The sequence below is a fragment of the Cololabis saira genome, chromosome 6 (genome assembly GCF_033807715.1).
Source record: "Cololabis saira isolate AMF1-May2022 chromosome 6, fColSai1.1, whole genome shotgun sequence".
NCBI classification, from domain to species: Eukaryota; Metazoa; Chordata; class Actinopteri; order Beloniformes; family Belonidae; genus Cololabis; species Cololabis saira.
The window spans coordinates 5,776,173-5,799,974 of record NC_084592.1 but is presented as its reverse complement, the minus strand read 5'-3'; the positions used below and the strand labels follow the sequence as shown (position 1 = coordinate 5,799,974).

At 37.9% G+C, this 23,802-nt stretch overlaps 1 protein-coding gene across 1 annotated transcript in view; it reads left to right on the top strand.

The window, feature by feature from the left end:
- Positions 1-23,802, top strand: part of rnf17 (ring finger protein 17) — a 42,663-nt gene that overhangs the window by 13,073 nt on the left and 5,788 nt on the right. The window contains exons 10-31 of the mRNA XM_061724293.1: positions 803-891; positions 2,546-2,704; positions 2,943-3,114; positions 3,664-3,805; positions 5,968-6,155; positions 6,287-6,416; positions 6,556-6,715; positions 8,437-8,552; positions 8,900-9,017; positions 9,138-9,255; positions 10,351-10,590; positions 10,894-11,041; positions 12,309-12,421; positions 14,724-14,814; positions 15,638-15,759; positions 15,913-16,102; positions 17,442-17,553; positions 19,525-19,688; positions 20,344-20,463; positions 21,612-21,692; positions 21,933-22,055; positions 22,355-22,411. Coding sequence (XP_061580277.1) covers positions 803-891; positions 2,546-2,704; positions 2,943-3,114; positions 3,664-3,805; positions 5,968-6,155; positions 6,287-6,416; positions 6,556-6,715; positions 8,437-8,552; positions 8,900-9,017; positions 9,138-9,255; positions 10,351-10,590; positions 10,894-11,041; positions 12,309-12,421; positions 14,724-14,814; positions 15,638-15,759; positions 15,913-16,102; positions 17,442-17,553; positions 19,525-19,688; positions 20,344-20,463; positions 21,612-21,692; positions 21,933-22,055; positions 22,355-22,411 — 2,953 coding nt within the window. The remainder of the gene's footprint in view (positions 1-802; positions 892-2,545; positions 2,705-2,942; positions 3,115-3,663; positions 3,806-5,967; positions 6,156-6,286; positions 6,417-6,555; positions 6,716-8,436; positions 8,553-8,899; positions 9,018-9,137; positions 9,256-10,350; positions 10,591-10,893; positions 11,042-12,308; positions 12,422-14,723; positions 14,815-15,637; positions 15,760-15,912; positions 16,103-17,441; positions 17,554-19,524; positions 19,689-20,343; positions 20,464-21,611; positions 21,693-21,932; positions 22,056-22,354; positions 22,412-23,802) is intronic.

Sequence of the window (23,802 nt, the reverse complement as noted above, 5' to 3'; positions counted from 1 at the left end):
TACCCTACGCCGTTGGTGTACCGCAGAACCATAAATCAGCCTAGACGCTCATACATGGCTGGCGCTAGGACCCCGCGGACGCATGGTGTGTCGTCGGGCGGTGTTTTCCTTCATGCTTCCCTGCAGCGTCTCATGCAAACACAAACACACGGACCTGCAGAAACATTTCTTTATATCATGTTGTCTGTCGCCCGCGATATTTTTTCTTTTTTTTTTTGGCCAGCTACAAACTCTATACATCCCATAATATATAATAATATGCCCGCGCAGCGTTACTAAGCAACGAAGCAGGTTGACTCCCGTTGCAGAACAGCGCTGCGCAGAGGCTCCTAAACGTAAATGATCATTGATTTATTTATTTTTTTTGGCCTGGCGGGGGGTCTCGTTGGCCTGGCGGCCCCGCCAGGCCTATATAATGGTAGGGGAAACACTGAAATGGAAAGAAAAAAGAACAGTAGATAAGTTAAAATATGATCAAGTTTTGCAATTCAAGCTTAAAAGTAAAACAGTGCAGATTTGGAACTTTATTCAAATGCAGCTGAGAACAGGCGAGTCTTCAACCTGGACTTAAACAAGATCAATGTTTTAGCTGATCTGACGCTTTGCTGCAAATATTTTGAATCGCATTGCATCATTGACAAAAGGGAATACGTGGATTGTTTTTAGATGTAAGGTTTTTTTCTGTTTTGGGAAGCCTTATTGGTCCTTATTATTTTAAAGTGTCTGTAAAACAGTATTCAGTATGGTGGTCAGTCATCTAGCTTTTTATTTCTGGACTTATCAATGTGTGTTTTCCTTTTAGATTGACTGGCTCCTCAGCCAAAGACTACCAGCTAGAAGGCTCCACTAGAAACTGTCACTGGACAAACGCAGAGGGAAGAGGGAGCAGCTGTATTCCCCCTAGTAATAACAAGCCTTCCACCCCCCAAAATCAGGACCAGGGAGGCCCAATGTCTGGGACTACATTACAAGGACCCGCTGCAACGCCTGGACTTCAGGGTGGAATCAACCTTTCTCGCAACAGCTCATTCTCAGACCTTGGAAGCCCTGACGTAATAATCGAGGAGCTTTTAGATGAGGAACAAGACTGTTGTATGTGGCATTGCTTTTTCATGGTTTACCTCATTGACTTTTACTTTACAGAGGCAGAATGGAAGCCTCATTTTTTGTTCAAAATGCTTTGCATCCTTCTGCAGCTATTGCTCCTACTGGTCCTGAGCTGGCTAATGTGAGACTGGGAAACCAACGAAGAAGAACTCACCCGCCTTTAAACAAGAGTAATGGTAGGGCGACGCAGTTTGGTAATCATTATAGAGTATACCCAAAATGAAATCTTTGTGTTGTCTCATCAATTGAGTGCTTTGATCATAGTATAAGGCAGTAAAAAAAAACGTTTTAAATGCACAATATTTATGGGTAGAAATTTTGTATCTTATGTTTTCTGAGTTAGAAATAACTCATGATTAAACAATTGCAGCACTGTAGCCCATCCTGTCAATTAGGGCTGCAGCTATTGAATATTTTAGTAATCGAGTATTCTACTGAAAATTCCATCGGTTAATCGAGTAATCAGATAAAACTTGCACACTATTTTTGTTTAGTTAAAGAGCAATTATAAATATACATAAGATGTTAGATGTTAATTGACATTACTAAGACTAAATGATATAATACAGTAAGTTCATGGCTGTGCATTTAAAAACCCTGAACTTACACCAGTCGACCAAATTCACTGCCTTCACTCAAAAAACTAAGGATCTTACCAAGAAGTTTTCTTATTTCTAACCTAAAAATGCCATTACACCTTATAACGCACATCACTTAAAAGGTTAGGTGTTTTTCCCACGTGTTTCAATTCAACTTTCATTTGTGTCAAGCAAATTTTAAGTTCTAGTTAAGTTTTAAGTTAAAGTATAAGATTTTGAGTTTTGGCAGTGTTCAAAATAAAATGATGAGACCTGCTGTATTGGAGCACATTAGGCACCAGTGCTGCTTGTTTTATCCATCAATGACTACAGAGATAAAATTGAAAACTACCCAGTTAGCTTTATTACGTTTTTATTTTTCTGACATTTTCTGCCTTTTCTTTTAGTTAAAACTGTAGCGGGAACAGATGTTTAGAGGAACCTATGTATGTACCGGGTTAGAGGGGGAACATACAGGAGAACGGACCGGAAGAATATAGCGTGGATTAAAAATAAAAGTTAAGCACTGAGCTACATGTGTCTCCCGTCTGGGCCATTGCAGACTGCCTGAGCATGACATGCTACAAAAACCAAACATATCCACCTTTCTTCTTCCTTTACGTCAGCGTGCTGTACCGTCGCATTAAATGTAGGGCGGGCGAAATACCTGCTTTGAGCTGCAAAATTAAACAATTCCTCAAGGCAGAGAAAATTCCTCGATCATTTTTTGTAATCGAATTACTCGAATTATTCGAGGAATCATTTCAGCTCTACTGTCAATCAGTACTCCCCTTCCCTTTCTCACCGGTAGTTATCATACTTCTCTACTGTCATTTAATGTCAACACTTCTCTTTTGTAGCTACCCAGTGGGTGGCAGTTACCCACATTGTGAATCCAAGTCACTTCTACGTTCGCTATGTGGCTGAGAGAAGGGAGAGAGAGACCCTTTCCAAGAAGATAAATCAACTGTGCCTTGGAGATGGATGTTTGTTCGTAAAGGGAGACACAGTAAAAGATGGTGTGTTTGCATTCTGTTAAGCAAAGTATTTTATAGTATTTTAGTCTTATTCCATCCTTTTTAAATTAAAGAACCATTGTCTTGATAATTCACTAAAGATAAAATTCCACTCCTGTCACCTTTTTGTATAATTTTTGTTTTTCGCCATTGAAAATGCATCATAAAATAATTTTAGAAGTGTGAGGTGAAGCACGAGCTTTTTTGATGATTTAGATGTTGTTTCTCTGCCCACCTCCAGGCTACCTGATATTTGCGAAGTGGAAGGGGGAAATGTGGTGCCGCACCAGAGTGATAAAGATCTTTCAACAAGGTTGTGAGGAGCCGGTGAAAGACTGCCCAGTCACCGCGCTGGCCAGTTTGCGAGTTTTCTTCCCAGACTTTGGATACACCAAAACCATCACGATAAAGAGGTAAACCTATAAATGGACTATGTACCCATGTATTGTTGTTTCCCACAGCTAGGCACAAAAACCATTTTGCATTGACATGTTTCATAATGAATATGTTACCAACATAGCTGGGATACCTGCTGATCCACAGAACTAAATCCTTGTCATGTCATCTTGGCCTGCTTCCCAGAATGATCAATGACAGCCTTGAATCACTTTTTGGTAGTTGTTAGTTTTATATGGTTATTGTTTTGCAAAGTTTTTACAGTTTTACCTAAACAATTATACAAAAAATCCCCAACTGCCATTAAAAATGCAGTGTTTCATATTTTCTAAATCTAATATTTAGATATATTAACAGTTTTTGTCACATAAAAATATCACAAGAAGCATTTTTGCCTGGGTTCTTTTTCATGTGAAGTTGCGCATACAATATGTTCAGAGTCATAGTCAACCAACTCTAAATGTCTGAACATGAAACACTTGGATAAAAGCGTCTGCTAATTGAATAACTGTGTATCTTTTAATTGTACTTGAGTACAGTCTGTTGTCGTATGGGACTTTTTCCAGTGAGGCTTCGACCGCTGAGTCCACACTAAAGGCTGTGAACAAGCACCTGAGAAAAGCAGATAAGGCTGTGACTGCGAAGCTCGGGTCCGTTGCCCCTCAGGCCATCAGATGTGCATTGAAGGACCTGGTGCCATACGACCCGGTAAGGGCCCCATGGTTTTAATCCACTTTTATTTTGTGCTGGGGCTAAGGTACATATATATCTTAGATCAGTGGTCCCCAATCCCCGGGCCACGGCCCAGTATCGGGCCATGGGTCATCTAGTACCGGGCCGCACAGAAGCATCCCCTGATGATGGATGACTCTCAAACTGATTGTTCACAATGTTTTTATTCCTTGGATGTAAATACACTGCAAACACACCGTAAGAGCTATAAAGGAATAAAATAAAATAGAGTTAGTCTTTCTACATTCATATAAGTTTCATTTAACTTAAATACAGACTGACGCAGCTGCTCGCTCGGTTGGTAATAACAGCTACAGGCTGATTTATGGTTCCGCATTACACCTACGCACAACCTACGGCGTCGATTTAACGCGGAACCATAAATCAGGCCTACCGTTAACCACAATACATGAATAACCATGGCAGCCAAACTCAATATGTACATAAATACGGCATGACATTTGCAAAGAAAACAAATCCTTATCAGCGAGGTGTTTTTTGTGTCAGTTAGGCTCCACTTTAGCATTCCCGACACTAGTTTAGTCTTTCAGACACACTTTCTACTGCCGTTAAACTTTTACCATTAAAGTCTGAAGCGCCGGATGTTTACAAGGTCTCGGTGAGACGCTTTCAAAATAAAAGCACTAAATATCGGTCTCCTTAATATATAACAAATAAAATAAAAGCCTGGCTTTAAATAACGTTAATGAGACATAAAAACATAAAAACACATTTATAGAAATACTCATATTAAAAGGTAATTTACAATTTTCATTATTTTATTTAATTTTTTCGAAAATTATGTTTCATTATTATTATTATTCATTATTATTATTATTATAGAGAAAATTGTCATCATTGTCATCATCGCACAAACTAATTTCTCCTTTCACGCACGCATCAATTATGTGATTGAAGTTATAGCAACGAGAGTAGCTGTGAGTGGCTCAAATAACACTCATAAATAACAAAAAAAATAAACAAAGTCAACGAATGAAAAGAATTAACAATTAACAAGCTTTTAACAAAGTTGCCACAGTAAAACTATAAATGATGCCAACAAGTTATCCAAGTAAGCAACAGTAAATACTGGCAGGAGATCGTTTGGTCAATTGGAGGTGTAAGAAGTTTTTCCCAAATGTTGGTGTGGCTTTAGTCTACACCAGACTACATTGCATAATGTTTTGGTTCACCTGGTTTATGTTTAAAAGTCTCGTTTTCTGCATCACAGCCCATTTGAAAAGTGTCATTGGTCAGTATCAGTCTTAGTGGAGCTACAGACTCACTCACTTATTTTTATTATTGACAACTAAAATGAATATTAAAGGAAAGTTGCAGGGAAAAATACGGCAACCAGGTCTATCATATTTTTAGAACATATTCACCCTTGAGGAGTTGTACACCCTTCTGTTTACCCTGCAGTGTTTTTTCTCTTTGGCTAGGACAATGTCATGTCTAATAAATAAGAACTGAAGATCAGTAACAAAGTATATCTAACATTAACCGTGATTGTCAGGGCTTCGGTGCCTCACTGAGTCTTCATTGAAAGCTCTGGGTGAGTCTGTAGAGTCAAGAGTAATAATTTGCATATTGTCTCTTTTTCCAGCGAGATGGTTATCAAAACATCCTGCCTTTGCCTGAAGTGCAGGCACATTCTTTCACAGTCAATCATTTGACCATGAATGCCTGTCATTTGATAGTCCTACTGTGATTTTGACGTGTACTTTACAGTGTAAAACAATGGAGAGTTAACAGCTTGCTAGGTGTTGACATAATGCTATGAAAGTGTTGCAGGTTAGAAATTACATGAATTTGGACCAGAATCCTGCAGCATGTAAGCCTTCCAAGGTAGATCATTAAAATGAATAGAGTATCTCGTAAGTATAACCTATTGATGTTTTTTTTTTTTTTTTAAATGAAGGGAAAAAGGTTTTAGTTGCATTCCAGTATGACTATTAAGAGAAAAAAAATCAACATTTTTACAGGTTTCCTATTCACCTCAATGAAATCTTTTTTTTGTATTAGTTTTGTGGATTCTGCTTCTTCTTTTTTTTTTTATTAATGTGATGTTTATTCATATTTTTGCAAGTGCAGACAGTATTAAAAATGTTGACATGTTTCAATGTTTGTGTGAGCAGTCAAAGGGCTGGAGTAAAGAGGCGGAGGTTGAATTCCACAAGGTGGTTGACGCTGCAGCGTTGGAGATGAGGCCTTTGGGTCAAGACAAAGATTCATTGTTTGTGGATCTGAGAAAAGCCCCAATGGACCAATCCACTGATGTGGCCATCTCTATCAGAGAGTTTCTTGTTTTCATGGAACTGGCCAGGTATGTTCACATGTGCAGAGGTTATTGATCAATTAAAGTCCCTTAAAAAAAATGTATTTATCTTATCAGGATTAAAGTCAGTCAGGGCTCATGACTTAACATTGTTTGTATTTTTGCAACATTTCTCCTAGATTTTATTCTCCAGTGACACCAACCATGAGGCCTCTAATGTACTACCCTCCCATTTATCCCAAGAATAATGCAGAGGTCAATGCTGTGGTCAGCCACATCAACAGTCCTTCTGACTTCTACATTCAGCTGGTATGCAAGATTTAACCAAGAAAAATAAAAGTTTTTGTGCCTAGAAGTGAAAATGCTGCACTTTATAAAAACTGACATTTACAGAGAACATTCCTGGGGAAAAACGTTTGATGTAAGCAGGGCTTCCCATTCTCACCAGGTTGACAACATGGAGTCCTTGTTACTCTCAGCTAAGCTCCAGGATTGTTACAATGCGCCAACATCATCTAGAGAGGATGAACTCACCGTCTACTGCCCGGTGTTGGGACAAGCCTGCATTGCTCTCTTTGAAGACGTATGGTACAGAGCTAAGGTCATAGGTAAGGATTTGTGCGTGTGAGTCTTTAATATGATAGTGTGCATAGTTGCTCAATCACGCACACACTGACATAGAGCCTGGTCCACACCCAGCCTTCATGCAAACACCAACTCTGTTGAAAAGACAGACACGTAGGAAGTGGGGACAAAATATGCCGCCACTGGAATCGAACCCGCGTCGCTGTACAGTGGAAGGTGTTCATAGTCGCTATACGGGTGCACACCCGTGTTTGTGACGGAAATAACTTGGAGGGAAAAAAATCCACTCTTAAAATGGCGGGGGGAAAATGCACGGCCAAAAACGAAAATATGAATATAAACACAGGATGTTTTTAACAGAGTGGGAGAGTTTAATATATATAATATAAATTAGATATTAATATTTAAGCAATACATCACGACAGGCCGTGGTATACAATCACACAGCTGAGGGGCGTCTCCGGCCCGACGCAAAGTGATGTATTGCTTTTATAAAACGGTTACCAATAATGTAAATATGAAAGACACACAATCTATTTTATGTAGTTTTTAATTAATCAGAAATACATACAGTATTATCCAGTAAAAATAGCCCCACTGTGGAAAAGAATAGTCCCATCTCTCCAGATGTAGCTCCGCATGTCGTCTTTTGCTCATCTTTTTTTTTTGGAGACAGGCTCTCGTCAATCCATTCATCCATCGTTAGTCCTCCCCGGAGATCAAAGTTTACCATCAACATGCCAAATTAATTGTTAACAAAAATAAAAAATAAACTTTAACACCAGCTACATTTTGCTACCTGCTGTAACCGTCAAAAATATGTAACAGTTGGTTGTTGTCATGGATACATTGTTGCTTTCCTGACGTGGAATGATCTGCTGTGATAAGGCTTTAGAATAGAAGCCGTGGTATTTAAGATAAGATTGTCCTTTATTTCTCCCTCAATGGGGAAATTCACTTGTGCAGCAGCAGTACACTCAACACACACATGCAGGGAAAGGGTAAAAAAAATATATCATTACAAAATATAAACAGTATATTGTATACATTGGAATGAAAAATATGCTCATTATACCACAGTTAACAACCAATCTGATTGCAGGATTTCACCTTTCCGTTTTCTAATGGTATTTTTATGTCTCAGAGAGAGCAGGGAGTGAGGGATCATGGGTAGTTGTCGTGCATGTGTACGATGTGGCTGTTTGCAGTAACACAGTAACCAGTTGTGGCTCTTAGTCTCTGACTGGTTGGCCACCCCTGTCCTAGACCAATCTGCCTACACCGTGCCTTCTGTTGAGTGGCAAGGTCTAGGAGATTAGTTTGACCGCACTGATTCACCCATGCTTCACCCATGCAAAGGCAATCATACTTTATCCAGGCACAAATCTGATGTGGTAGATGGGGAAAATGAGGAGTTTCTCACATAGTTGTGGTGGACACAAGCACACCTGGTGAGACCCCTGTGAAGAGTGGTGGAAACCTGGGCCATAAACAATCAGTGGGACCACGTCGGAGAGAACGTCAGCATCAAATATCCAAAGTCCAGCAAGCATATTTTTCTGCTCTCTGTCAGATGTCAAAAATTATTAAAAAAATGTTTTTGTAATTGAGCAGTTATTTAATAATCAGCAAATGCAAATTGAATCCTATAAAATAAATAAATCTGTTTTTTCATTTTTTCAGTGTTGGCCTATATTATATAATTTTACATAATAACTCATTTAACCTGATGGTGTGTGTGTAGCACATCCAGGTGGAACAAAAGTGGAAGTGCAGTATGTCGACTTTGGCAACAACAAAATCGTGTCCGTCAGCGACTTGAGGAAGATCAAAGATGAGTTCTTTGCTCTTCCTGCCAAGGTGAGAACAAAGCATTTATGTTATTTATGATGAAGTGTAATCTGCAGCGCCATTTATAATTTATTTATTTATATACTTAAATGATATCCCTAAATAAAAGGGAAGAAACATTAAAATAATTTCTACCCCTTTGTTGTGTCATGTAATCAAGTTCTTAATTTCTGATACTCGATAAATTCCATTACATTGACCTAAATAATACAGCATCTTGTGCTGATCTGTCAAAAGATTTGTATTTACAAAAAGATTTGCTACACTAATGCCACATTTTTTAACTTCTCTCTTCTGCTTGGCTTGTTGAAAGCTGGGGGTTAAGTTAACAAATAGTGTTTTTTTTTTCTGTTCAGGCAATTCATTGCTGTTTAGTTGATGTGCTTCCTGCAAGTGGAGACACCTGGAGTGAAACGTGTACCAACAAATTTATCAGCCTTGCCCACCACCAACTAGTCACTATTGTGGCTACAGGTATTAAATTTGAGACACCAAGCTCTTTGATGTCAATATTAATCACTTTTTTTCATCAGAAAATGATTGGCATCTTTTTGTCACATGGATTTTCCTTTTAATCTTTTTCTTTTTCTTCAGGAATTGCCTCTAACACTGAACCTCTGCCTATCAAAGTGTTGAAGAGAGGCTCAAACGAGTCAGAAGAAAACATAGCTGAGCTGCTAGTCAAAGAGGACCTGGGCTGTTTCAAAGCTGGGTAAGACTACTCTGGAGTGTCTTTAACATGCATTAATCAGTTTGAAAAGTTAATTTCATTATTTATACACAAATGACAAATGATATTTTGCGGACCCTAAGGTGCAATATCAATGAACGGGTCTATTTGCATACATAAGGCGCACCAGGCGCATGATAAAACGTATAAAGCGAAACAAAACAGTCTGGTAAGTCAACCTTTATTCAACTCGTTCAAAATACCTCAGAATATCGTTCAGTTGTAACTAAAACAGAAAAATAAACACATTTAAAATCATTCTTCCTCAAATCCACAAATAAAAAGTGGAGGAGGTAAGCGTAGTACTACATCCTGTTCTCTGATTGGTTCATTATTGACAGCAATAGCAGACACCTGAAGTTAGTGTGAGGTTGGAACATTTGATTATAACTGGATTATGATAAAGATTTGAAAAATGGGTTTACTCTAAAAACCCAACGTTGGCTTGACTAATCTATCTAATTACAGTAAGGTAACATGGACTAGATGTTGGATGATGGTTGCTTGCCAACGCTACATAATTATTTATCTAACGTTGTCTGATGTTCCGACCCGTATCCAACCGAGGACCGACTTTAATGTGTCAGCTGAACGGTCCGACCATCAGTCAAGAGAAGCGACTTCGTTGTTACCAAAGTCTCACTAAAACATTCTGACAGATTTTTGATGCAGTGTTCCACATAAAACTGGTTCCAGGTCAGTAAGCACAACAAAATTCATACATAAGGTGCACCTGATTATAGGACGTACTGCCTATTTTTGAGAAAAATTAAGGATTTTAAGTGCGCCTTACAGTGCGGAAAATACGGTAGTCAAATAACCTAAGTGAATGTTAATGTCAGGTTGGTGCTGTACTGGGCAAATACTGAATAATTCTACATAAGCAGGGCAAAAATGGTAAACATCTTTGCTCTTACTTCAGTTTTTCTGATGCCTTATGCTGCATATGCTTCTGCATTTGACAATTATATTTTTACTGGGTTTTAAATTTCACCCCCTCCTGTCTTCCTCTTTTTTGTGTTATATCTACACTTTTTTCTCCCTCTCTCTCACTGGCCACCATTCCCTCTCCTTCAGCCTGGAACACAAGAATCCCAAGCCCTCTGGTGAGGATTCGGCAATCTGGGACTCCCCACTTGAGCTTGCTTTAGCATCAGAGGGGGTCGACGCCCAAGACCAAATAGGTTCTGGAGACCAGAATGATGAATCACGGGAGTTGCGACTTCAGCTCAAAGACCTGAATGTCAGGGTCAGCCATGTCAGCTCACCAAGCAGCTTCTACGTTCAATTCCCCCAGTATGATGCTCAATTTAAAAGGTCAGGACTTAAAAGTCAAACTAATTACAATATCCTTGACATAAACCAACACTGGGTATTGCAGATATTGCAAAAACACATTTGTTAGGGCTGTGTAGTAAAACACATTGTTCAAACTGTCTTAAATATATCATCCATTGTTAAAACTGTAACAGCACAAGTTGAAGTTGTGTGAACAATCAGTATCCTTTCAGTGGATTTTTAAACTGTTAATTATATTTCTATCAATTTTATAAGTCCATAGCAATGAAGGAAAGCTCCTGCTTAAGAAATGTTTAATTATTTCATTGATTTCTTTTCCAGGATGTGTGAACGGGTGAAGCAGGAGTGTGCACTGATGGAGCCCCAGGACGTGGTGTGGAAGGCAGACATGTACTGTGCTGCACACATTAACGGAGTCTGGGAAAGAGGACGGATCTGCTCTGATGTCACATCAAGTAACTTGGCAGAAGTATGAAGAACACGTGACTTTTTTTTCCCCCTCTTTTTATTACAGTCTATACTCTAATATACTCTTAAGTAAATTTCACAAATAAGAAAGTTCTACACTAATTTCAATTTCTGGTCATAGTTAAGGAAAAAAAAGAACATTAATTTTTCGGCTACTCTGCTACTGGGGAGCCCCAAAGGCTCGATACTGGGACCACTTACCTTTGCAATATGTGCCAACTGATCGTATGGCTTCTATCCTTGTTATGCAGATGATGCCCAGCTGTACCTTTCATTCTTTCCCAATGACCCTACACTCTCACCTCAAATGTTGTCTGTTCAATGATATTTCCCCATGATTGGAGGAACAGCACTTTATCTAAAAACCATCTAAGACCTATTGATCATCCCAGCTCTCTTTTCCACTCATTAGCAACATAAATATCACTTCTTCCCTTGCAACCCAGGTTGTCAGAAACCAGGATGTTAGAGGGCCAGTTATCTGTTTCTTGCTTATGTCACGTTCTTGACAGCATCTGAAAATTCACATTTGTGAATTAAATAAATTCATATGAGGTTCACATGTGACCCTTTAAGCAGCCCAGCTCTTGGTACAGCCCATGTTTGTCTTTGACATTGATCACTGCAGTCCACTTCCAGAAGGTCACACAATATTTCCCCACAAGCCTTTGATTTAAAATGAAGTCAGGTATTGTCCGCACTGATTTTGGCCCACCATAACCTGTCTATAAGGTCAAGATATTCCTTCATGTATTTTGTTATTTGGCAGGATTTTACAAGTAAATTCTACTTTAAGACAAAAGCTTCTGACTAACCAGTTGTTTCCATGCTGTTTTCAATTAACTAAAAAAAGATGCATATTTCTGCCACCAGTCAGTCCAGTCAAAACTGACATTCGACTCATTCCACTCACCCCAATAAGTGTATCCTATAGTTGAGGTGTAGGTCTCTATAAACTCAGGTATCTGTCTCAGTAGTCAGTTGTTTGAAATTATCTTTGTAAAAAGAAAATTCTGCTTATTTTGAAAGCAGACAACTTGTTTAACAACTTCTTTTTAATTATTAACTGTATGCTGTAGTTTTGCAGCAAATTATTTATTAAAAGGAACTGTGATTATAAAGCATTGTTTCTCAGTTGGGGCTCTCAGGTATTTTTGCCGTTTCCAAGCGCCAGCACACCTGGTTAGGCCAGGGAAATATGCAGGGTAGACATTGATATAAAGCTTGTTTTAAATAACTGTGACTGTCTCTGTGCTGTTTTACACCAGGTTAGACGCTGCGACCATGGCGACAAAGCTAAGCTCCATGTCAGCGACCTGCGACCGCTGCCAGCGTCTTTGATTGGCTCCCTGGCACTCGAGTGCACTCTCAGTGACATCAGGTTGCACACACAGTACACACTTCAGTACTTTATTATTACTATGACTTCTTATGCTGTTTAATGTTATATGTGGCTTTGTGTATTAGACGTTAAGTCTTAACTTGTATCTGTGTCTTGTGCCTGTGTTCGTTTGGTTGTCTGTTAAATCCTGTACTTTAGTTGTTTGTAACTGTTTTCCAACATGGTTTTATTACTACAACTGGCATAATTTTAATCCAATCTTAATCTAATTGACACACACTATAGGAATGTGCGGTTTCTCAACTTTATATAATAGTTTAAACACTGGTGAGTCATAATTTTTTGTATGGCTATTTATGCCAATAAAACTATTTATTACAATAACAGAGTATAGCTTTGACTATAAAAATACATACAATGTGCTTCTGCTGATAATACATGATTATAGTTTCTTGTGGGTTTATTGAACACACTAAATGACCTAAATCAGATTTCCATCCTTTTCATCTCAACTGTCATTTCTTTTAAAATGCATTTTATAAAACATTGAATGATAAACATTGTTAAACACAGTGAACATACCAGTGCTGGAGTAAAATGTAAGTGACCACTCAGCATTACTAGCTGGTTAAAAAGCTCTTCACAGCAAAGACTTATTAGCTCTGGGTCAGGACGTTTTGAGCATCTGCATCAGCTTGATGTTTAGTTTTGACCATCTTGAACTTCAACTTAGAGCTTTAAATGGTGGACAGCCGCCCTGACATTAGCGTATGGGATGTTTTGATTAATTGCAAATTAATTTTCGCCTTGATGATAAGTAGTCCGGGCTCTGAGGCAACAAGCCCGTCTGTGCTCCTTCACTCCCTCCACTAGGCCTGTGTTGAAAAAATCGATTTCCCAATTCTAAATCGATTCTCATATTAATTCCTAAAGATCAATTCATATGTCTAAAGATCGATTTTTTTTTTAAATTTATTTATTTATTTTTGGTTATTTTTTTGTTTATCCCCAAAAAAGGAATGTTTTGTTGGACACGAGAATAACTGGTGCCATGTTTTTGCCTTTAAATATGTTTTAGGTGTTACAAGTGTTAAGTTATAATTGCATAAATTGTCTATATTTCATTACTTTATATACTGTCTTGGGGTTACATTTGCAAAAAATGCTAAAAACCAAATGCTCAAAAATTAAAAACCAAAATAGACCGAAAATGAAACAAATAAAGACGGAATGTGGGAAAAAATAAAAGCGATTTCATACGACTCTGTTTGCTGCCCTGGATCTGTTTGGTAATTCTGACCCACGATGTTTCTGAAAGCAGTTCTATCAGCATTCTGGGAGCTGATTGGTCCTTACAGCATCATTAGCTGCAATACTTGCTGTTTAATCTCAATATAATACTAGTAGTAATATTTTGCATAACTACACAGTCGTATAATTCATGCAACAGCTCAAAAAACAGTTTTAATAACACTAACCCAAATCAATATTGGAATCGGATCGAATCAAATCTTGATAATCGATTCTGAATCTTAAGAATCGGAATCGAATCGATTCTTGACATTTGAATCGGTCCCCAGCCCTACCCTCCACCATGCTCCCCGATTCACATCTTTTGATGTTGATAAACTGTCCTTTACGACCATAGTGCTAAATGCTATTTAACAATTCAGCTTTTTTTCCCTCATCAGTCCATAAAATGTATCGCCATTTTTTTATGAACTATTTATTAATGCTTGTTTCACTTTCTTATAACAGTTTTGTATATTTTTTTTTATAGAATTTTGTCATTTTTCTAAACCTCTGTTATTCTTGTATGGCCTTTCTTCCACTCTCACTACGTTTTCATGCACAGTTTAGTCAAGCTGTGCTTGTGAAGTATAGCACAGCTCAATTTAGCAGTTTAGTTCTCTTTGTTCCAATATATATGCACTGTAAGGAAAATATTTACCAACCAATATGTCAACTTCCGCCACAGTTGCGTGTTGATTGCACCTTCTTTTGTCCTGTTACCATTCTGCCTGACATATTGCGAAACACACCAAATGAACAGATACATCTTTGGTTTAGGTGGTGGCAGCAAATTGGAAAGATGGAAGATGATGAATTGACCGTCTTGAATATCGAACAAAGTTAAACGTTGAAGGAAATAGTTTGGCTTCAGTTCGATTATCTGAGTGTTTTTGTCCAACTATGGGAAGTTCAATCTAGTTAAATTTCAATTTACCTAAGTTTTTTTTATCATGCATTTTAAATGTATTAATACTAGTGCAATGATTAGATTTTGTTTTTGATTTCATGTATTGATTGACTGTTGCTTTCTGCTCTCTTTCTCTTCCAGGCCAACAGGAGGCCGATCAACCTGGACGGATACGGCCTGTGATTTCATCTCCTTCTACCTGACTAGAGCCTCGGCTGTAATCACCATCAAGGTCTTCCTCTCCTCGTGGCCTCATCTTTTCTTTCTTTACCTGCTATTTCAGTAACGATACACTTACTGTATTTTTCGCACTATAAGTCGCACTTAAAGTTCCTAATTTTTTTCAAAAGTCGGCAGTGCACCTTATAAAGCGGGGCACCTTATGTATGAATTATTTTCTGCTTACTGACCTGGAACCAGTTTTATTTACTACGCTGCGCTCAAAAATCAGTCGGGACGTTTCAGTGCACCTTTGGTAGCGACGAAGCCGCTGACACAGGAACATTGTTTTAAAGTCGGTCCTTGGTTGGATACGGGTTGCAACGTCAGACATTAGATAACTAATTATGTAGCACCGGCAAGCAACCATCATCCAACATCTAGTCCATGTTACCTTACTATCATTAGACGTCAAGCCAACGTTAGCTTTTTAGAATAATCCATTTATATTACGTTGTTCCAACCTCACACTAACTTCAGGTGTCTATCGCTGTCAATAATGAGCCAATCAGAGAACAGGACGTAATATGACACTTACCTCCTCAACTTTTTATTTGTGGAAGATGAATGATTTAAAATGTGAGTTTATTTTTCTGTTTTAGTTACAACTGAACGATATTCTGAGTTGTTGTGAACGAGTTGAATAAAGTTTGACTCACCGGACTGTTTTGTTTCGCTTTACATATTTTATCATGTACCTTATATTTCGGTGCTGCTTACGTATGAAAATAGACCCGTTCATTGATATTGCGTCGTATGATCCGCAAAATACGGTAATCTACAAATATTATTATTGTTTATTTAGCCCATTTTTAATGGTCTTCCTTTTTTTCCAGGAGTTGACAGATCCGATCCCAGTACCTGTCACTCTGTTTTTCGCCATCAAAAAGGGACAGTTTATCAACATAGCAGACCTTCTGGTCAAAGAAGGCCTCGCCCTCAGAGAGAGAAGACCAAAGTACGTGTGACGCATGGATGGGAATGTGTGATCATGGGAAGTGCCATTGTCACAGGCAGTTCTAATGGCACTTGGAAAGAACCACTTTTGTTACCCTTTTTTCTCTCTCTTTCTTCTATTTATTTATGATCTTATATTTCTGTCCCGTGGCAGAGATGCTGGCGTTCAGGAACCAGAAAACAGTGATTTACAGACTCCAGCCAGAAAGACCAAAACTAACAGCAAGAAGGAGAAAACAACTTGTCCAGCTGTTTCTCTTGGTCCCTTCTGCTCCTCAGCTTCCCTCGTCTCCTCTTCACGCCTTCCAATACCAAGACCACGCTCTATTATCACTCCTGAAAAGGTAATCTGTAGTTTCTGTACCGCAGTAGTTCCCAAATTGGGGCAACAGTGGGGGTCAGTAGGGTCCCGTTAAGGCCGAGTTTATCAAACTGAAGAGAAGCTATCTATCTGGCAGTGAAATACAAAAGGAAAAATAACAGGAGGATCAAAAAAGGCATCATGAAAGTTGTTTGTGCAGATAATACATAATTTAATTTAGCTCTGTTCAGTCTGTCCTGCTAATGTTGAGTGTCACAGTAATGACACCTGCAATCAACTTGTCTACTCAGCTCGCAGGCTGAAAATAAAATAGCTGTCTTGGACAAAACTCGTTTTGTCAAGCTAAGAATTCTAGGTTATAGGATTAATTAGAAAGACATTTTGAAAATGTGCTATTAAGGTGTTATTAAAGTTTCAGTTTTCGGTGTCTTAAGGTACATAAGCCCTGTTAACAGTTTTTTAATTAATATTTCTTTGCATCTCTGTGAATACATTGGGGAATTTCATGTATTTCTCTATTTTATTTATTTTTTTTAGAATTATTTTAATTGTATGAAACAATTTTTTTTATTGCAGAGGTCTGACTTATGGGGTGAACTCCTATCCCTCTAATCCTCTGGAGTCGACGAACGTACTGGCATAAATCAAGACTGATTTACGAAATCGGTGTCTCCATTTCAGCTTTTGTCCAAAGTGCAGCCTTCACACTGAGTCCGTTTTTAAACTACAGTATGTTGAGGCCGTGTTGAAATGTATTTAAGGCATATAGGAGGGGTATTTTGTGTCTTAAACTATCCGAAGTGGAAAACATTTTGCACACCGGATTTTCAGAAAGGTGCGTCGGAGGAGGAAAGCAGCAGCCAAACTTAACAAGAAAACTCCCGCACACCTTCTTCTCACTGTACACTTATTTATTAGGCCAACGTTTCAGTCATAGACCTTTTTCAAGGCATCAGGGTGTCTTAAACTATAAAATAAAATGTTTTTTCTTGCTATATTGGGAAATTTCACGCATTGCTTTTTGAGATAAACAGTTTTTAAGGTGAATATAGAGGTACATTCAAAAGTAGTAAAGATCAACCAATTATACCCAAGACTCCAGAAGGTTAAGGAAACTGTCCCTTACAAATGTGCAGTGTTTGGGATTCTGTTCTATTTGGGATTAAGTGAGCCACGTTGTTGTGTTTTCAACACTCTGACACATGCCATACAACAAGATTATACAGTAGGTAATTAAGACTTTTTGTAAGGTACTTGCTTTTTTTTTTTCCACCTTTTTTTTTGTGTGTGTTTGTTTTAAGTCAAGCAGATTCTTAAAAAAAAAACGATACAATAACCTACCTCTGTGTTTCTGTCCACAGGTGTTCACTCAACTGTACCAGCCACCAGAGCTGCCGTGTCTCGGTCCCATCCATGTAAATGTGTCTACTGTTGGAGAAGATGGTCTCATTTACATCAGAGCGCAGGATGCAGGTACTAAAGGATCACAGGCTGGTGGACGCTGCACTTTATATGATAACACAATATAACACCTAATATCAACTCTAGATCTTCTACCGAATAGGACACTGTAAATGGCATCTTTTTTTTCCTGTTTTCTCAACCTAAAACACAGTCATGCCAAGAGTAAAGGTCAATAACATTAAGTTACATAGAGTATGCTCATCAAACAAATTTAAGTTATATTATGTAGATATAGGGTTGTCCTGATCAGGACTTTTTAGCTCCCGATCCGATCCCAATTTTTACCGATCCGATCACTTTTTTTGGCTCCCGATACATTTCCAATACTTTTTCCCGATCAGATACATTTTGAAAAAATACATTTAAAAAAAAAAAAAGAGGACTAAAACTCAAATTATCTCAAGATTCTTTTCTTGTCCATTGGAGAACAACATGGACATATATTTCAACAAAGCTTATCAGCTCTGGTGCCACAAAATATAAAAACATAAAATTGTAAACTAAAACAAAAAGTGCAGAATAGTGCAATAACAAAAATAAATACATTTTACTTCAAAAGAGGTAGTTGAATGACATCCAGTCAAACTCACTAACACAATATAACATATATAACATTTCACAATTCAAACATGTAAACCATGTTAGTTTCGCTTACGGCCCGGAAGTGGTGTTAAGTGCAACGATTTATAAAACGATTTAATATATATTAAAAACATTAATAACTAGGTATGTCCCGATACTTTTTTGGCCGATATCGATGTGATCGATTGGGACAACACTAATTATAAAGCTAAATTGCACAATTATATCATGCAGGATTTTAGTGGCCCATTTTTGCTACACACCCTCCTCTAGTCACTTAGTGAAGTTAATGAAGAACACGACTAATCCAACGTTTTTAGGGGTATGAGTGTAGTGGGTATTAAGGTTCATGAGTCATTAAATTGGAATTTTCTCTGTAAAATGTGACAATTAATCAAAATATTTAACTAATTTAGGATACGGTCAGCAGCAGAATAATTCCTGTACATGTAACCAGATATATAAACTGTTTTTTAAAATACTGGATCTTTTTTACAGAGATAAATGAAGTTCAAAATATGTCTGGCTATCCAAGTTTTGCAGAAGAACACAGCTGTCAAACTGCATTAGAAAATTCAGAAGCTCATCCGCACAGCCAACATTTCAGTGTATTTAAACACCACCCTAAACCACTTGGGAATCCACTTTCATTCCAGTTCCTTCTTTTCCAATTGTGTCTGACTTAATCATTGTCCCGTTTGTTTATCATGTCGCTGTGATTTGTACCCTGTGGGTCTCTGCTGCTGGCTGACCGTCCTCATACATGAGTGATGTTCCAGAACAGAGCCATACTGCTGAATAAAAGCTGCTCTTCTGAACGCCACAGGATTCCATTGACGGTTCAAAAAGTTACCCAACAGTTAGACAAAAGCAAGAATATTGAGCGTGTGGTACATTTTGGGAATTACCTTTAAACACTTACAACATTTAGCACATGTTCACAAAAAGACACATTTTTACTCCAAGATAAGATAATCCTTTATTGATCCTCAGAGGGGAAATTCAGGTGCTACAGCAGCTCAGAGTCGGACAACAAGAACTCAGACTAAATAAACACTAAAGATAAATTATAAGTATGAAATATAAAAAAAAAAACAGTAAAAAATAAAATTAAGTAAAAAATAAATAGAAACCAAAACAAGACATCTAATGTACAAAGATCCATTTTAATAAAGTCAGATTATTTTTGTATATTGAATCTCTTGTTAGAGCTGATCTGAATAAAATTCTGCACACAAAAAATGTCTTTTTTGGGAGGATATTTCAGTGCAGTGTGATGCTGCCCCACCTCCACATCTGGTTTTAAGAATCATGAAATGCGCCATTTGGATTTTTTGTACCTTATTTGAAGAAGTATCTCTGGCTAAAGTGTAAATTGAGTTTCTGTTTTTCTGCCAGAGGATCAACTGGAGCAGCTGAAGGAATTGATCCAGCAGAACATGAAGACGTTACCCAGACAGAAGCCCTTCACCTGGAAATCAGTGCAGGGATGTGCCGTCATCGGACCGGACATGCTGTGGTACCGAGGGCAGCTGCTGGAAGTGCTGGGTGGACATGTGAAGGTCAGGAATATGCAGGAATATGCAATTTGAAAAAAATAAAATAATGCGTAGCCACGCATTAATAACTCGTGGCCACGAGATAATCAATGCGTGGCCACGAGTTATTAATGCGTGGCCACGCATTATTTTATTTTTTTCAAATGTCACATGTTATTACTACACTCGCCATGACAATACTCTTGCTCTTTAATATAAATAGACTATAATTACCATTATTAATGATGAATAACCATCCCACCAAGGAAGTTGCATCCACGAAGTCCAGACAGTAGGTTATAATGTGCCATCCACGAGTAAAATAATGCGTGGCCACGAGTTATTAATGCGTGGCCACGCATTATTTTATTTTTTTCAATTTGTCACCAGAGGGGCTCCGTAAACAACAAGTAAAAGTAGCTAAAAACCGAGATAGTTCATGGGAAATTTTGACCATGATACTTTTATCATTAATGGTTCCCTTGTCTTCAGTTTTGTCCTTTTTATATTTTTTAAATCTATATTTTCATTTATATTGTGCTCCTGATATTTCTCCCAAATTAAATTAATAATATAGCATAGACTGAGTAATAAAATCATGGTTGGATCTTTAATATTTCACAACAAGGAAATATGATGATCCCTGAAGCTTGAGTAATGTTCATGTTTGTGTTGACAGGTCCAGTATGTGGATTACGGGCTGGTGGAGAACATCCCCGTGGTGCACGTGTACCCCATGCTGCTGTGCATGGATGTTCCTCAGCTCTGCATGCCCTGCCAGCTGCTCGGCACACACCCTGTAAGTTTTGGTTTGGTTTGTTCCTTTGATTTTTGCTTCTTTTGTGTTGATACAAATCAATCGCTTGCAACAGACCTTTGCATTGACCTTTGCATTTAATAAATAAATACATAAAAAAGAAAAAATCAACTCCAATGTCTTAGCGGTGACATGATTGAATTAGGATTTTGACCTAAATTGTGATCCTCTTGACTTACTAGTTACTGTGTCTCATGCAGCATCCAGTATTCAGTTTGGTTGGAGACATTTGTTACATCCTAGTTTTGCACAGTCACCAAATAAGCACCAGCACATTTTCCAGTTGAAGCTATCGGTTTCTCTTCAGGACAGGGGCTTATTTAGAATCGTTAAGATGGTCATTTGTCATAACAAAATATTCCTGTACAAAATTTTATCTGTAGGGCTTTTTGAGAGCTTTTACGTGTTTAAATTGCCATATACTTCTGTGTTTTAGAGTATTGATGTATGGAAACTTAGTTGAAAAAATAATACCACACCAAGGAAGGGATTGTGTGCAAGGATGTTGGAGCAATACTTGGCTCCTTGAAGCTTTCTTACTTAAACAATCCTAGAGCAGCCGCTGCAGACTTGCTGCCACCACAGTACCAGCCTGTTACTGGCGGGTCAGGTTCAACTCTGGCAACTTCCAAGGCTTTTTACTGACTAATGGATCAAGCGATTAGTCCTTCACTTCTTATTTCAGTCACCCGAGCATTCTGCTCACACAAGTTGACAATGTGTTTTGGTTTTGTGTTGTATTTTCCCCCTCACTGTGGAAATCAGTCTTTTGGCCTCGCTATTGCTCTGCATTATGTTGCGTGACTGCCTTTTTGTTTTTTTTTTTACTACTTTTGCTGGCAGTTGTTTGGTAACTCTGAAGTGTTTATTACATACAAAAAAGATAGCAAGAAAACATTCTCCCCCGTTTCCTTGTCTGCCCTACTAGCTGCTTTGTTGCTTTGACCTGTTGGTCTAGAACCCGAATATAGGACGATGTCACTTTTTATGTGTACAAAGGGGGGAAAAGCAAACTAGTAATTGGCCTTTAAAGAGCAGTTTCAAAATAAAATCTGACTAATGGTGGTTTTAAAATGTATCATTGTTGGTGAAATCTTACAGGTTAATTTTATTTATTTGTCTGTCTTCAGGTGGGTGGTAAGTGGCAGCGGGATGCAGTGGCTCTGATGAAGGAGCTGTTACTAAACTGCCCTTTGGACATGCAAGTTGTGGTAAAACATACTTGTCACCTTCCGCCATAACACCTGAATGAACCTACTTTTACTATATAAATATATTTACTACCATTTAATATGGATATTAAAAATAAGTGCATGATGATAGAATGGTAGCATTTTATATTTTCATGAAGGTCTTTATAGTGTTTATCTGCTGACCAATGGTTTTAGTTTAGAACATTTCAGGTAAAGAGGGGTGTGAGTTGGAGCATACATTGGTTCTTGTTTGGTTAGGAGCTGCCGGCTGACCCGAGGGGACCTCTCACCGTGGAGGTTTTCCTGGACGGTTTAAGTCTCAGCAGCATCCTGTGTCAGCATGAACACGCGACCGTGGACCGGACTGTAACAGCACAAAAGGTGTGTGTGTGTGTGTGTGTGTGTGTGTGTGTGTGTGTGTGTGTGTGTGTGTGTGTGTGTGTGTGTGTGTGTGTGTGTGTGTGTGTGTGTGTGTGTGTGTGTGTGTGTGTGTGTGTGTGTGTGTGTGTGTGTGTGTGTGTGTGTGTGTGTGTGTGTGTGTGTGTGTGTGTGTGTGTGTGTGTGTGTGTGTGTGTGTGTGTGTGTGTGTGTGTGTGTGTGTGTGTGTGGATTCTGTGATTTTTTTTTTTTTTCTTTTCCCAAAACGTAGGAGTTACTCAGGGATGTGTGTTTTTGTGCAGGGGCTCACAGTGAAGACGCCAGAACCCGTCCTGGATGACTGGAACATCAACACTGAGGTACTAAATGTGGAATTCTGGACGTTTTACAGCTGTTTGAACTTGCGTAAGCTGCATTTACAGCTGTAACTTAAAGCCAAAGAGCCGCATCACTGTCACAGCTGATATGCAGATGTTCTCTATTTAATTCAGATTAAATGGTTTAGTTACATGTGAGCACTTATATTATTATTATATCTATTAATAATAGACTAATATATATATTATATTATTTCAGGACAGATAATGAAACAACACTTGAGTGTGAAACAGCAGTCTTGTATTTGTGGATCCATAAAGTTAATTTCTTTTTCGTTGTTTTTTTAAGAGGGGGCATGAATCTCACCTAGTACAGCATCATGACATTGGAAAAAACTGACGTTGCAATAAATATTTGAATATTAAAGAAAAAGACTTTTGAGAGATGAGTTGAGTAAATTTAACTGTGAAGTATTACTGATGATTTTGTAAGAAACTACATTGCTGCAGCTAGAATGAATCATCTCATTAAAGATCAAAACAAACTTGCAAATGTTCAACTTAAAATGAGGAGAAAAATAAAATGTTAACTTAATATTAATGAATACTTTTTCTTCTTGTCCGAGTCTTGGTTAAAGGGTTTTCCACCTCAATAACTATAAAATAAACAATGTGAACATTCACAATGCTGAGCAGTGACGTTCTGTACATAGTTTTTGAAACGACATCCTAAAATACTAGAGACCACTGATTATTACCAAAATTTCATACATGGTACATAGGGCTGGGCGATTTTGGACAAAAATAAAATCCCAATTTTTTTTTTTTCTCTCTGAAAACCCGATTTTCGATTCCGATTTCGATTTTTTTGGTAAAACTACAAAAGACAATGGAATAAATTGTTTGCTATTTTTCTTTAAAAATAAAGATAAAATATTTGAAACAAATTTCCCTATTGGGAATGAAGTGCAATTGAAAGATACTGTAAATCCTCCTTGAGTTTAGTAAAGTGACAACATTTACAATTTTCTTGACCAAACAAAGATGACTAGACGAGCTCTGTCTGTAATGCAGCCAGCTGCAAAAAAGGAAAATCGATTTTCCGATTTTCCTTTTTTTAACATCGTCTTGATTAAATAAATCCGATTTAGATTTAAAATCGATTAATCGCACAGCCCTAATGGTACAGAAAAATGTTTGTTGCTTTTGAAAAACAATTCAAATTAGTTTGATATCCTGTCACTTATCAATTATGACACCAGTGAAGAACAGTGGCCTGTGTAGGAGGGATGCAGGTAATTTAACAGTTTGGGGTAATTATTTTGGCCCATTATGTTAAACACTTGCTTGGTTAATTGAATTTGCTTTTTTCCTTTTTTCTTTATAAAGAATATGAATGAACAAGAAAACAAAAGTGAAGTAGAACCTGATGA